Here is a 14,189-nt window from a genome sequence, read left to right as displayed (position 1 = left end):
CTGTGCCTCCCAAGTAGTTTGTTGCTGCCCTTTTCTGAAAGCCTAAGTAGGTTTACTCAGTCTTTTCTTTTATCCACAGGTCTATGTGAGGGATGACGCCTTTCAAACCTTGTGAGCTGCCCTGTTGCCGGGCAGATTGTTATGGAGGTAAGTGCTATTTTTCATTTCTGTAGGTGTGCAGAAATATTGGCACTTATGTGATTGAGATATTATTCCTGCTTGTGTACAGGTTTTTTTTTCCATATGGCAGTTTTCTGGGGCACTGTTTAGATAAGAGGATTTTTTCTGTTGTTGCTGTTTCTGGTGGTGACGTGACACAGAATTCCTGGCTGCATTTTATTTCTCTCCCGGCGGCTGTTTGCTGCGTCAGCAGATCTGTATCATGCCGGCCGGGAGGTTGTGTGTACGCACATGATGGGCGGGGCTTGTTTGGAGCGACTTTGTTTTGCGCGCCTTTTCCTTTTAGTTGTTTCTCAGTTCCGGAAGTGGGAGGTTGTCGGCTATTGCTCTGGCGTCTGTAACGGGTGGCTGAGAGGCTGAGTCCGGATTCTTTTGCTGCAGTTTTCCTTGGACTTGAGGAGGGCAGGTAGGCACCTCAGCAAGGCTTGCTGATGTGTAGAGGTGCTTGTTAAGGGCTCAGAGTTATTTTTTTTAACTTATTTTTATTGTATTGCCTTTTTTCTATAGTGTTTTACGTATTTAAAGAGACCGTAACGTTTTTATTTTTGGGGACATTTTTTCTTAGCATTTATTTGAATAAAGTTATTTTTGTTTATTTTATTCTTTGTGGGGAAAGATGGACCAAGAGGACCTGCAAGCTGTTTATGTTTAGATGCAAATGTGGAGCCACCAATACCACTTTGTTCCTCATGTATTGAGAGAACAATGCATTATAGGGATAATCTTTTTGATTCTGAGCCATCATTATCTAAGGCAGATGTTGTTCAAACTATACTGCAGCTTTCTTTCCAATCATCCCAATCCTTATCCTCTTCTCATGCAGTGCCCTGCGTTTTGTCTCAGGTTGTTTTTTCTTTGCAGGAAACGGTTACTCATATATCCTCTGCAGTATTTGAGGCTTTGTCCGCTTTTCCTGTGTTGCAGGGGAAGCGCAAAATGAAGTATAAGGTTTCTGACTCTGTTGCAGATATGTCAAATGTTTTTTCCCATTCCTTATGCTGATTCAGAGGTTGTTTCATTCAGGTTTAAGCTTGAGCACCTTCGTTTGTTACTCAAGGAGGTTTTGGCTACCTTGGATGATTCTGACACAACGGTCATAGTTACTCCTAAAAAGTCTAGTAAACTTAATACATTTTTTGATGTTCCTTCCGTGGCGGAAGTTTTTCCTGTTCCAGATAGAGTTTTTTTTAGAGATTATTGCACGGGAATGGGAGAAGCCTGGGATTCCCTTTTCCCCTTCTCCAATTTTTAGGAAGATGTTTCCTATTGCTGATTCTATCAAGGAATCTTTGCAGATGGTTCCCAAGGTGTAGGGAGCAATTTCTACCTTGGCTAAGAGAACCACTATTTAAATTGAGGATAGTTCTTTTAAGGATCCTATGTATAAGAAGTTGGAGGCTTTGCTTAAAAAGATGTATGTTCACCAGGGGTTTCAATGGCAGCCTGCTGTGTGTATTGCTACCGTTACCAGTGCGGCAGCATATTGGTTTGACGCGTTGTCTGATTCTATTCAGCAGAATACTCCTCTTGCGGGGATTCAGGATAGAATAAACGCTCTGAAGTTGGCCAGTTCCTTTATTGCATATGCTTCTTTGCAGGTCATCAAGTTGGGAGCAAAGATTTCTGGCTTTGCTGTTCTGGCGGGCAGATCCTTATGGTTGAAGTCCAAGTCTGTGGATGTGTCCTCTAAATCTAAGCTTTTGTCCATTCCTTACAAGGGTAAGACCTTGTTTGGGCTGGGTTTGGCTGAGATTATTTCTGATATTACGGGAGGGAAGGGGCATTATCTCCCTCAGGATTAGAGGAATAAACAGAAGGGTCATCAGAGTAATTTTCGATCCTTTTGTAACTACTCTGGTAATTCTTCCTCTTCCTCCTCCAAGCAGGAACAGCCTAAGTCCTCTTGGAAGTCCAATCAGTCCTGGTGCAAAGGGGAATCAATCTAAGAAGCTGGTTGCTGATTCAAAGTCAGCATGAAGGATCTGTCCCCGATCCGGGAATGGATCTTGTGGGGGGGGGGGGGTCAGACTTTCCTTTTTTGCTCAAGCTTGGATTTGGGCTGTTCCAGATCCCTGGGCGGTAGATATCGTGTCCCAGGGATACAGACTAGAGTTCAAGACTTTTCCTCCCAGGGGCAGGTTTCTTCTCTCCAGGTTATCTGTAGACCAGATAAAGAGAGAGGTGTTCTTACGCTGTGTTCAGGATCTCTCTGACTTGGGAGTGATTGCTCCTGTTCTGGTTCAGGAGCAGGGCCTGGGATTCTATTCCAATCTGTTCATCGTTCCCAAAAAGGAGGGAACTTTCAGACCTGTTTTAGATCTCAAGAGCGTAAACAAGTTTCTCAGAGTTCCGTCTTTCAAGATGGAAACTATTCATTCCATTCTTCCTTTGGTTCAGGAGGGTCAGTTGATGACAACTATAGATCTGAAGGATGCTTATCTGCATATTCCCATCCACAGGGACCATCATAAGTTTCTGAGGTTTGCTTTCCTAGACAGTTTGTGGCTCTTCTATTCGGTCTTGCATTAGCTCCCAGGGTTTTCTCAAAGGTTCTGGAAGCATTGTTGGCGTTGCTCCGATTACAGGGGGTTGCGGTGGCGCCATATCTGGACAACATTCTAGTTCAGGCACCATCTTTTCAACAAGCAAGCTCCCACACAGAGTTGTTGTTGTCTTTTTTGCGCTCCCACGGTTGGAAGGTGAATTTAGGAAAAAGTTCCTTGATTCTGGCTACAAGGGTGGTATTCTCGGAAACTATTATAGATTCTCTAGCGATGAAGATTTTTTTTCAATTCGTCTCTTGCTCTTCAGTCCTCTCCTTGGCCGTCTGTGGCCCAGTGTATGGAGGTTATTGGTCTGATGGTCTCAGTCATGGACATTATTCCGTTTGCTTAGTTCCATCTCAGACCTCTTCAGTTATGCATGCTCAGACAATGGAACAGGGATTATGCGGATCTGTCTCCAAAGATTGTTCTAGATCAGGCGGCAAGAGATTCCCTTCCGTGGTGGTTGTCTCAGGATCTATCTCAGGGAACCTGTTTTTGCAGACCTGCCTGGGTGATCATGACCTGATGCCAGTTTGCTGGGTTGGGGAGCTTTCTGGGGTTCGTTAAAGGCTCAGGGTCTATGGATCCGGGAGGAGTCGGTTCTTCCCATAAATATCCTAGAGCTGAGGGCAATTTTCAATGCTCTTCTGTCCTGGCCTCAGCTAGCTTCAGTCCAGTTTATCAGGTTTCAGTCGGACAACATAACGTTAGTGGCTTACATCAATCATTAGGGAGGAACTCGGAGTTCCTTGGCCATGACAGAGGTAGCCAAGATTATTCAGTGGGCGGAGGCTCACAACTGCAGTCTGTCTGCGGTCCACATTCCAGGGGTAGACAATTGGGAAGCGGATTTTCTGAGCAGACAGACTTTTCATCCAGGGGAGTGGGAACTTCATCTGGAGGTGTTTTCCAGTTTGATTCTCAGATGGGGCAGCCGGAGTTGCATCTCATGGCATCTCATCAGAATGCCAAGCTCCCGAGGTACAGATCAAGCTCAAGGGATCCTAAGGCTGTACTGATAGATGCTCTAGCAGTTCCTTGGAAGTTCAGTCTGGCATACATGTTTCCTCCGTTTGCTCTTCTTCCTCAGGTCATTGCTATGATCAGACAAGAGAGGGCGTTGGTGATTCTCATTGCACCGGCGTGGCCTCACAGAATCTGGTATGCAGATCTGGTGGAGATGTCATCTTTCCCACCTTGGAGTCTTCCATTAAGGAAGGACCTTCTATTTCAGGGGCCCTTCCTTCATCCATATCTCGTTTCTCTGAAGCTGACTGCTTGTAGATTGAACGCTTGATTCTATCCAAGCGTGGTTTTTCTGAGTCGGTTATTGAGACTATGATTCAGGCGCATAAGCCTGTGACTAGAAAGATTAATTATAAGATATGGTGTAAATATCTGTATTGATGTGAATCCAGGGGCTAATCTTGGAGTAGAGTTAGGATTCCTAGGATTTTGTCTTTTCTCCAGGAGGGTCTGGAGAAAGATTTATCTGCTAGTACCCTGAAGGGTCAAATTTCGACTTTATCTATTTTGTTGCACAAGCGTCTGGCGAATGTGCCAGATGTTCAGTCTTTTTGTCAGGCCCAGGTCAGAATTTGGCCTATGTTTAAGTTTGCAACTCCTCCTTGGAGTCTTAATTTAGTTCTCAGAGTTCTTCAACAGGCTTCGTTTGAGCCTATGCATTCTTTGGATATTAAGACGTTATCCTGGAAGGTTTTGCTTTTGGTTTCTATCTCCTCGGCTCAAAGAGTTTCAGAGTTTTCAGCATTGCAGTTTGAATCTCCTTTCCTTGTTTTTCATTCAGATAAGGTGGTACTGCGTACTGCCCTAGGTTTCCTTCCCAAGGTTGTTTCAGATAAGAATATTAATCAAGAGATTGTTGTTCCTTCTTTGTGTCCTAATCCTTCTTCTCATAAGGAGCGTTTGCTGCACAACCTGGATGTGGTTCGTGCATTGAAATATTATTTGCAGGCAACTAAGGATTTTCACCAGTCTTCTTCTTTGTTTGTTGTTTTTTCTGGGAAGCTGTCAGGGTGCCAGGAATCAGACTGAGACGAGAAGTGCAAAAATAATCACACCTTTATTAATAGCAAAAAATTATAAAATGTCCACAAGTCAAATAACAAGCCAGGAGACAAAACCAGAGCTGGTAGTCAGACGAGCCGAGTCAGGAGCCAAAGCGAATAGTCAGACGAGCCGGAATCAGGAACAAGGAGAACAGCAAAGTCAGGCAGCCAGGTAATACACAGGAACTCTCACAAACAGGTCTCAGACAACTCAAAGGCAAAGCATACTGAACAGAGGCCCTTTAAATAATAAATGATGACATCACAATTCTGAGACTGCATCCTGTCTCACATGGATGATGCACAACAGTCTGGCCATAAATGGAAGTGCAGGAAGTGAGCAGCATCCCCCACAATGCACCAAGTCAGGAGGAGAGGTGAGTAAAATGGCTGCCAGCAGCACATGGCAAACACAACAGGGAAAACCCCTGACAGAAGCGTAAGGGTCAGAAAGCTACGGCTACTTCTCTTTCTTGTTGGTTGAGAAACGTTATTCGCTTGGCATATGAGACTGCTGGACAGCAGCCTTCTGAGAAAATCACTGCTCATTCCACTAGGGCTGTTTCTTCTTCTTGGGCCTTCAAAAATGGAGCTTCTGTAGATCAGATTTGCAAGGCTGCCATTTGGTCATCTTTTACAAATTTGATACTTTTGCTTCAGCTGAGTATTCTTTTGGGAGAAAGGTTCTTCAAGCAGTGGTGCCTTCTGTTTAGGGTTACTGTCTTGTGCCTCCGTTATCATCCGTTCCCTCTGGCTTGGGTATTGGTTCCCAACAGTAATTATGATGATCCGTGGACTCATCGTGTCTTTAGAAAGAAAACAAAATGTTTGCTTACCTGATAAATTTATTTATTTCTTGACACTGTGTCCACGGCCCTCCCTGTATTTTTCAGGCAGTTTATTTTTCTATAAACTTCAGGCACCTCTGCACCTTATATTACTTCCTTTCCCTTTGGTCGAATGACTGGGGGTTGTGGGTAGGGGAGTGGTATTTAACAGCCTTGCTGTGGTGCTCTTTGCCTCCTCCTGCTGGTCAGGAGTGACATTCCCAACAGTAATTATTATGATCCGTTGGACTCACCGTGTCAAGAAATAAATACATTTAAATACATGTATCAGGTAAGCATACATTTTGTTTTTGCTTATTTTTGAAAATTATTTTAAAATACTTGTCAGCAATTTTTAAACAATTTTTTCTATGCAAACTATTTTTACTTAATTAGCCCTTTTAGGATATGCACAGATCTCAACATGTTTTATGGCACTTTAATGCCCAGAATATTAAGCCACAATCAAAGCCATTGGATTATGCACAGACGTATCAATCATAATTGCTTTACAGTGATTTTAAAAAATAAAACTGAGATTTATGTTAAAGAAAAAACATACGGCTAGATTTAGAGTTGGGCGGTAGCCGTCAAAACCAGCGTTAGAGGCTCCTAACGCTGGTTTTTACCGCCCTCTGGTATTTGGAGTCAGGCAGGAAAGGGTCTAACGCTCACTTTACAGCCACGACTTTTCCATACCGCAGATCCCCCTATGCCATTTGCGTATCCTATCTTTTCAATGGGATCTTCCTAACGCCGGTATTTAGAGTCGTGGCTGAAGTGAGCGTTAAGTGAAATAAATGTGATATAATAAGATAAACACAAAATAAAAAATATGTGGTGCCACTAGTATATGTTAAACCATAAAAAATTATTTAATATAGAGTTCATATAAGGATATGTATATTCTTCCTGGCACTCTTCAGTCTTCTGTTGAATTTCCCTTGATCCTCATAAAAAAGAGAAAATATGCCACATAGCGTAATTCTGTAACTTTGTTGCAATATAAAACTTGTGTCTGTGCAAATGGTTACTCACATGCGGTGGAGCTATAGCCAAGCTCAGGTAAAAGCGCACACCCACTTTTATACTGTTGGGTAAACAGATTCTTGTACCAGTTGTTCAAATAAAAAATTTATTAAAACACAATATATAAAATAGCGTCACAAGACCTGCTATAAACACCTTTTAAAATAAGTTAGGCAATACAATGTAGTAATTGCTCAATATGAGCTTAACAAGATACCAGAAACCGTGGTAAGGAGTGTAGAAACTGAACCACACAACCTTCCCCAGAAAATCCAGTAACTGTTGCTCTTCTTATTGGTGTGCAGATACTTGGAAAGACGCCAAAGAACGGTAAATCCAACCTACGTTTCGCAAGAAGCTTTATCAAAGATGGTGTGCGCATGTCCAAAACCTTCATTTAAGTCATTCAAATTCCTTAAACCGGAAATCCGGTAAACGGTCCTCCATTTTTAAAATGGGCAAACATTTACATTTGAGGTCACCATGAAACTATCTCAAAAATAGAAATATTCCGAGTGAAGGCATTCACCAATATATGCATAAACATTAGTTAAGGGCAGACATATTCGACAAAGGAATGTTAGAATTAATTAAACGAAATCATTTCTTTTTGCAAGTATAAAAGTATAATAGGTACCATATCTATAAATAAATCACCTTTTCAAATAGAAGATATTTACAGTTCGTATGTAATATATTAATAAGGAATGTAAAGAGGGATATACATCGTAACAATATTTAGTATTATTGATGTTCTCATTATTGTCAGAAATAGAATCATATACATTTTACAAATGAGATCTAACCTGTTAATGATGATCTTAGGGTAATTTTTCTCAACTTAATTTGCAAGTATCAAGAACTATCTAATACCAGATATTATGATTTTATTTAATATTGTGCTTGTACATTTAAATTGTTAATTATTACTGATTTATATTGATACATTAATATTAGGGATAAGGAGTCTTATTTATAGTTGATTTCTTCAAAAATCCTTTCTAGAAAAGATTAGAGAAAATATTAGTTGGGGAATTAGTGAGCGTTAGAAATCTAACGACAAAACTCTGCTGCCCCTGACACCAATATGATATTTATTAACCCCTAATCTGCCCCCCCCCCAACGTCGCCGCCACCTAACTACACTTATTAACCCCTAATCTGCTGAGCGGAGCGCACCGCTACTATAATAAAGTTATTAACCCCTAATCCGCCTCACTCCCGCCTCAATAACCCTATAATAAATAGTATTAACCCCTAATCTGCCCTCCCTAACATCGCCGACACCTAACTTCAAGCATTAACCCCTAATCTGCCGACCGGAGCTCACCGCTACTATAATAAATGTTTTAACCCCTAAAGCTAATTCTAACCCTAACACCCCCCCTAAGTTAAATATAATTTTTATCTAACGAAATAAATTAACTCTTATTAAATAAATTATTCCTATTTAAAGCTAAATACTTACCTGTAAAATAAACCCTAATATAGCTACAATATAAATTATAATTATATTGTAGCTATTTTAGGATTAATATTTATTTTACAGGCAATTTTGTAATTATTTTAACCAGGTACAATAGCTAAAATAGTTAAAATAATTAGAAAATTACCTGTAAAATAAATCCTAACCTAAGTTACAATTAAACCTAACACTACACTATCAATAAATTAATTAAATAAAATACCTACAATTATCTACAATTAAACCTAACACTACACTATCAATAAATTAATTAAATACAATACCTACAAATAACTACAATTAAATAAACTAACTAAAGTACAAAAAAAAAGAACTAAGTTACAAAAAATAAAAAAATATTTACAAACATTAGAAAAATATTACAACAATTTTAAACTAATTACACCTACTCTAAGCCCCCTAATAAAATAACAAAGACCCCCAAAATAAAAAAATGCCCTACCCTATTCTAAATTAAAAAAGTTCAAAGCTCTTTTACCTTACCAGCCCTGAAAAGGGCCCTTTGCGGGGCATGCCCCAAAGAATTCAGCTCTTTTGCCTGTAAAAAAAAACATACAATACCCCCCCCCAACATTACAACCCACCACCCACATACCCCTAATCTAACCCAAACCCCCCTTAAATAAACCTAACACTAAGCCCATGAAGATCTTCCTACCTTATCTTGACCATGCCAGGTTCACCAATCGCTCCAGGCTCCGAAATCTTCATCCAAGCCCAAGCGGGGGCTGGCGATCCATAATCCGGCTGAAATCTTCTATCAAGCGGCGGCTGAAGAGGTCCAGAAAAGGCTCCAAAGTCTTCATCCTATCCGGGAAGAAGAGGAGATCCGGACCGGCAACCATCTTGATCCAAGCGGCATCTTCTATCTTCATCCGATGAGGAACGGCTCCATCTTGAAGACCTCCAGCGCGGATCAATCTTCTTCTTCCGACGTCCAACTGAAGAATGAAGGTTCCTTTAAGGGACGTCATCCAAGATGACGTCCCTCGAATTCCGATTGGCTGATAGGATTCTATCAGCCAATCGGAATTAAGGTAGGAAAATTCTGAATCAGCCAATCGGATTGAACTTGATTCTGATTGGCTGATTCCATCAGCCAATCAGAATTTTCCTACCTTAATTCCAATCGGAATTCGACGGACGCCATCTTGGAAGACTTCAGCCGGATCATGGACCTCTTCAGCTCCCGCTTGGATGAAGACTTCAGCCGGATCATGGACATCTTCAGCCCCCCGCTTGGGCTTGGATCAAGACATCGGAGCCAGGACGGATCAATGTGATACCCGGCGAGGTGAAGATAAGGTAGGAAGATCTTCAGGGGCTTAGTGTTAGGTTTATTTAAGGGGGGTTTGGGTTAGATTAGGGGTATGTGGGTGGTGGGTTGTAATGTTGGGGGGGTATTGTATGTGTTTTTTTTACAGGCAAAAGAGCTGAATTCTTTGGAGCATGCCCCGCAAAGGGCCCTTTTCAGGGCTGGTAAGGTAAAAGAGCTTTGAACTTTTTTAATTTAGAATAGGGTAGGGCATTTTTTTATTTTGGGGGTCTTTGTTATTTTATTAGGGGGCTTAGAGTAGGTGTAATTAGTTTAAAATTGTTGTAATATTTTTCTAATGTTTGTAAATATTTTTTTATTTTTTGTAACTTAGCTTTTTTTATTTTTTGTACTTTAGTTAGTTTATTTCATTGTATTTATTTGTAGGTATTTTATTTAATTTATTTATTGATAGTGTAGTGTTAGGTTTAATTGTAGATAATTCTAGGTATTGTATTTAATTTATTTATTGATAGTGTAGTGTTAGGTTTAATTGTAACTTAGGTTAGGATTTATTTTACAGGTAATTTTGTAATTATTTTAACTAGGTAGCTATTAAATAGTTATTAACTATTTAATAGCTATTGTACCTGGTTAAAATAATTACAAAGTTGCCTGTAAAATAAATATTAATCCTAAAATAGCTACAATATAATTATAATTTATATTGTAGCTATATTAGGGTTTATTTTACAGGTAAGTATTTAGCTTTAAATAGGAATAATTTATTTAATAAGAGTTAATTTATTTCGTTAGATTTAAATTATATTTAACTTAGGGGGGTGTTAGTGTTAGGGTTAGACTTAGCTTTAGGGGTTAATACATTTATTATAGTAGCGGTGAGCTCCGATCGGCAGATTAGGGGTTAATTATTGTAGGTAGCTGGCGGCGACGTTGTGGGTGGCAGATTAGGGGTTAATAAATATAATATAGGGGTCGGCGGTGTTAGGGGCAGCAGATTAGGGGTACATAACTATAATGTATGTTGCGGCGGTGTACGGAGCGGCAGATTAGGGGTTAATAATAATATGCATGTGTCAGCGATATCGGGGGCGGCAGATTAGGGGTTAATAATGTAAGGTTAGGGGTGTTTAGACTCGGGGTTCATGTTAGAGTGTTAGGTGCAGACGTAGGAAGTGTTTTCCCATAGAAAACAATGGGGCTGCATTAGGAGCTGAACGCTGCTTTTTTGCAGGTGTTAGGTTTTTTTTCAGCTAAAACTGCCCCATTGTTTTCTATGGGGGAATCGTACACGAGCACGTTTTTGAAGCTGGCCGCGTCCGTAAGCACCGCTGGTATCGAGAGTTGCAGTGGCATTAAATATGCTCTACGCTCCCTTTTTGGAACCTAACACAGCCCTTCTGTGAACTCTAAATACCAGCGGTATTTAAAAGGTGCGGGGGGAAAAAAGCACGCGTAGCTAACGCACCCCTTTGGCCGCAGAACTCTAAATCTAGCCGATATTTTTTTCCAAAACCTAAAAAAAGCTATGTATTTTGTCTGATAAAAATAATTTTGACTAATAAAAAAAGAATACACAATAAACATACAAAACACTGTTTTGATTCATAACTCTAATATAAGTGCTACATATATTTTTAAGTTTTTATTTAATTCTAGCCATACACTATAACATTTGCAGAGCTATGATTGCTTCTATATAGGGTGAGTAATGCAGAAAGATGTGTTTTCTATATTGTCTTTGGAAGAAACACTTGTGTGATGTTTGCTAGACCATTGTTGAACCATATAGCTTTCATAGACCACCAATTTATTTTCTATTGTGTCTTAATATGGTACAAAAAATTTTTCTGTGCAATACTTTGTAATCCATTTGGCATTATTGAACTGTCTATAGTTTATAGTAACACAATATAGTAAGATTAAGGCAATAGTACCTCTTCTACATTCATCCATTTTTCATCCATTCATGCATTTTGTTTTTTTCATGTATTAATTTGGTTCCTTTACAGTATCCTCCAGCAGATGAGAGAAGCTCACCAGAATATGGGTTATTGCCCCCAGTTTGATGCAATTGATGATCTTATGAGTGGACAAGAGCATTTGGAATTTTATGCCAGATTACGTGGTGTTCCTGAAACAGAAGTTAAGAAGGTATGACAGCTCATCAAACAAATTCAAAATTAAACTTCCATAGTAGAGTTAGAGTGTACAACTTAAAAATATCTCCTCCAAATTCTATTGTCTGTTTATTTTAAATTTATCTCTCTCTAACTTGACCTGAATGAAATTTCCCCATCTGGCCTATTCAATGTCTGTGATTCTGTCAATAACTAATTTAGTGGACCCAGCTTACTACACTGATCTATAAAATGAACACTTGTATGAGGATAGCATAGCAAGGACAGTTAGCTTTATCATAAACTCATATGCTCATGATTGAACATGGATTGAAAAAAGGACAAGACAGAAGGAAAGTGTGTGTATATATATATATATATATATATATATATATACAGTAATATATATACAGTGTATATATATAAATAATGCACATGGGGGACATAGGATCCCCAAAACATCAATAAATACCTTGACATTGTTTGTCTAAAAGTCCTGAGAGTGAATTATTTTTCCTTACCTATTTAATACATTACTGCGCCCAGGTTGTTGGCACCAAGGAGGGTTGATCTGATTATTGGATTAATATATATATATATATATATATATATATTACAAAACACGGAAGAGGACTGAACTCTCATACCGGACCGGGTACACATCCCATGAAGCTGTGCTGTCCCCAGAGTCATAGGCTTCCTGTGAGTCCCCGTGAGCACCCAGGACTGAGCATGTTAGAGGGTCATGGGATGTGTACCCAGTCCGGTATGAAAGTGTATGTTTAGGGTGATTACATAAGCCTGTGCACTCTTACCTTGTTCCCAGTTTGTTTGGATTTGAGAGCTTGCATTGTTTGGTTGTTTTAGGGTCCCGGGTATTGGAAAGGACCTTGATGTAGTACCTGGGCTTGTCCCATTTGGCCAAATGTGGTAACTAACCTTTCCATTTTTGCTTTTAAATCTTAGCTGAGAGCTTGTAAGTGAGTGCTGGACTTTCTCTGTGTGTTGTATTAATTTGTTTTGTAATTTCCCTATGGTTCTTGCACCCAGACCTGTCTGGGGTTAACTGCCTGTGACTCTCGGGACAGCACAGCTTCCTATGTGTGCCCATGAGCACCCACGGCTGAGCATGTTACAGGGTCATGGGATGTGTACCCGGTCCGGTATGAGAGTGCAGTCCTCTTCCGTGTTTTGTATATGTCTAGGGTGATTACATAAGCCTGTGCACCCTTCCCTTGTTCCCAGTTTGTTTGGATTTGAGAGCTTGCATTGTGTGGCTGTTTTAGGGTCCCAGGTATTGGAAAGGACCTTGATGTGGTACCTGGGCTTGTCCCATTTGGCCAAATGCGGTAACTAACCTTTCCATTTTTGCTTTTAAATCTTAGCTGAGAGCTTGTAAGTGAGTGCTGGACTTTCTCTGTGTTATATATATATATATATATATATATATATGCATATTAAGAGAGAAGCGCTCTACCAGGAACGAACAACAGCTCATTAGCTAGTTCTTTGGCGATTTACCACCCGGAAGCAGCCTCTTTTAGACCAGTGTGCTTTTCACAGAGGAAAACTTTCCTGAAGTATATCAGTCTGATCCCGCCAAGTAAGGTCAGTCCAGCCCTGAGATACCAAGCAATTCTCCTCTGAACAAGGAACATGACAACCCCAGATGATCGTTTCGGCCTCCTATCGGCCTCGTCAGTAAGGTGCAGCCACATTCCTCTAAGCACTCTGGGCAAGGAGTCCACGTCTGGTTTCCCCCATCACCCATAGGGAGACTTCCCCAGGGTCATATTAATTTGCATGCGAAGAGAGAAGCGCTCTACCAGGAACGAACAACAGCTCATCATATATATATATATATATATATATATATATATATATATATAATTGTTTAGTTGTTTAACTGATTTTCTTTTGTAAAAATGCTCCATATCTTCCTGTTCCTTTCTGGTACCGCCTATCTCTATAATAAACTACATTATTTATTTACTCCTCCCCCTCACCACCTGAAACATTCATTGCTCTATTTCTCCTACCCTTCTCACATTTGTTCTCATGAGCTCCACATATTCCTTAACTCTCTTTCTCTCCTCCCTGCACCACAAGACACTCTCAATACTGTAAATCTGTATCTCACTCTCACTCTTGCTTGTACTAGCTGCTGGTGATATATCTCATAATTCAAGTCCCCCACAAATTCCTAATCTTTCCCACAGACGTATGCTTTCCTAATACCAAGAAACCAGACCTCTGAAAACTCAAATTCCTTGTGTATCTTAAGCTAATACCCCCTTCACTTGTGCACTTTGGAACTCTCTCTCTCTGTATTTGTAACAAGCTCACTTCTATCCATGACCTCTTCATCACCCATTTCCTCAACCTTCTAGTTCTCACAGAAACCTGGCTCTCTAATTCAGACACAGCCTATCCTGCTGAATTGTCACATGGGGTCTATACTTCAGCCACATTCCTTGGCCTGGAAATAAACAAAAGGTGGCACATTTATTTGCTTTCCTCTCACTGTACCTTTCAACAAATACACCCCATCCCTTACCTCACATTGTTTTCCCTTTGAAACCTTTCTGCATTATGCAGTTATATATCACCCCCTGGCATCCAAACTCAATTTCTTTTTCACTTTGCTGTCCGACTA

General features: G+C 40.1%; 1 protein-coding gene across 1 annotated transcript in view; it reads left to right on the top strand.

The window, feature by feature from the left end:
* The window catches only part of LOC128649747 (phospholipid-transporting ATPase ABCA1-like), a 2,013,556-nt gene that overhangs the window by 1,819,634 nt on the left and 179,733 nt on the right, over positions 1–14,189 (top strand). Inside the window, exon 44 of the mRNA XM_053703184.1 lies at positions 11,426–11,567. Within this exon, the coding sequence (XP_053559159.1) occupies positions 11,426–11,567 (142 nt within the window). The remainder of the gene's footprint in view (positions 1–11,425; positions 11,568–14,189) is intronic.

Source organism: Bombina bombina, chromosome 2 (assembly GCF_027579735.1).
Source record: "Bombina bombina isolate aBomBom1 chromosome 2, aBomBom1.pri, whole genome shotgun sequence".
In the NCBI taxonomy this organism is placed as follows: Eukaryota; Metazoa; Chordata; class Amphibia; order Anura; family Bombinatoridae; genus Bombina; species Bombina bombina.
Note: the sequence above shows the minus strand (reverse complement) of the source record. Positions and strands in the feature narration are given on the sequence as shown.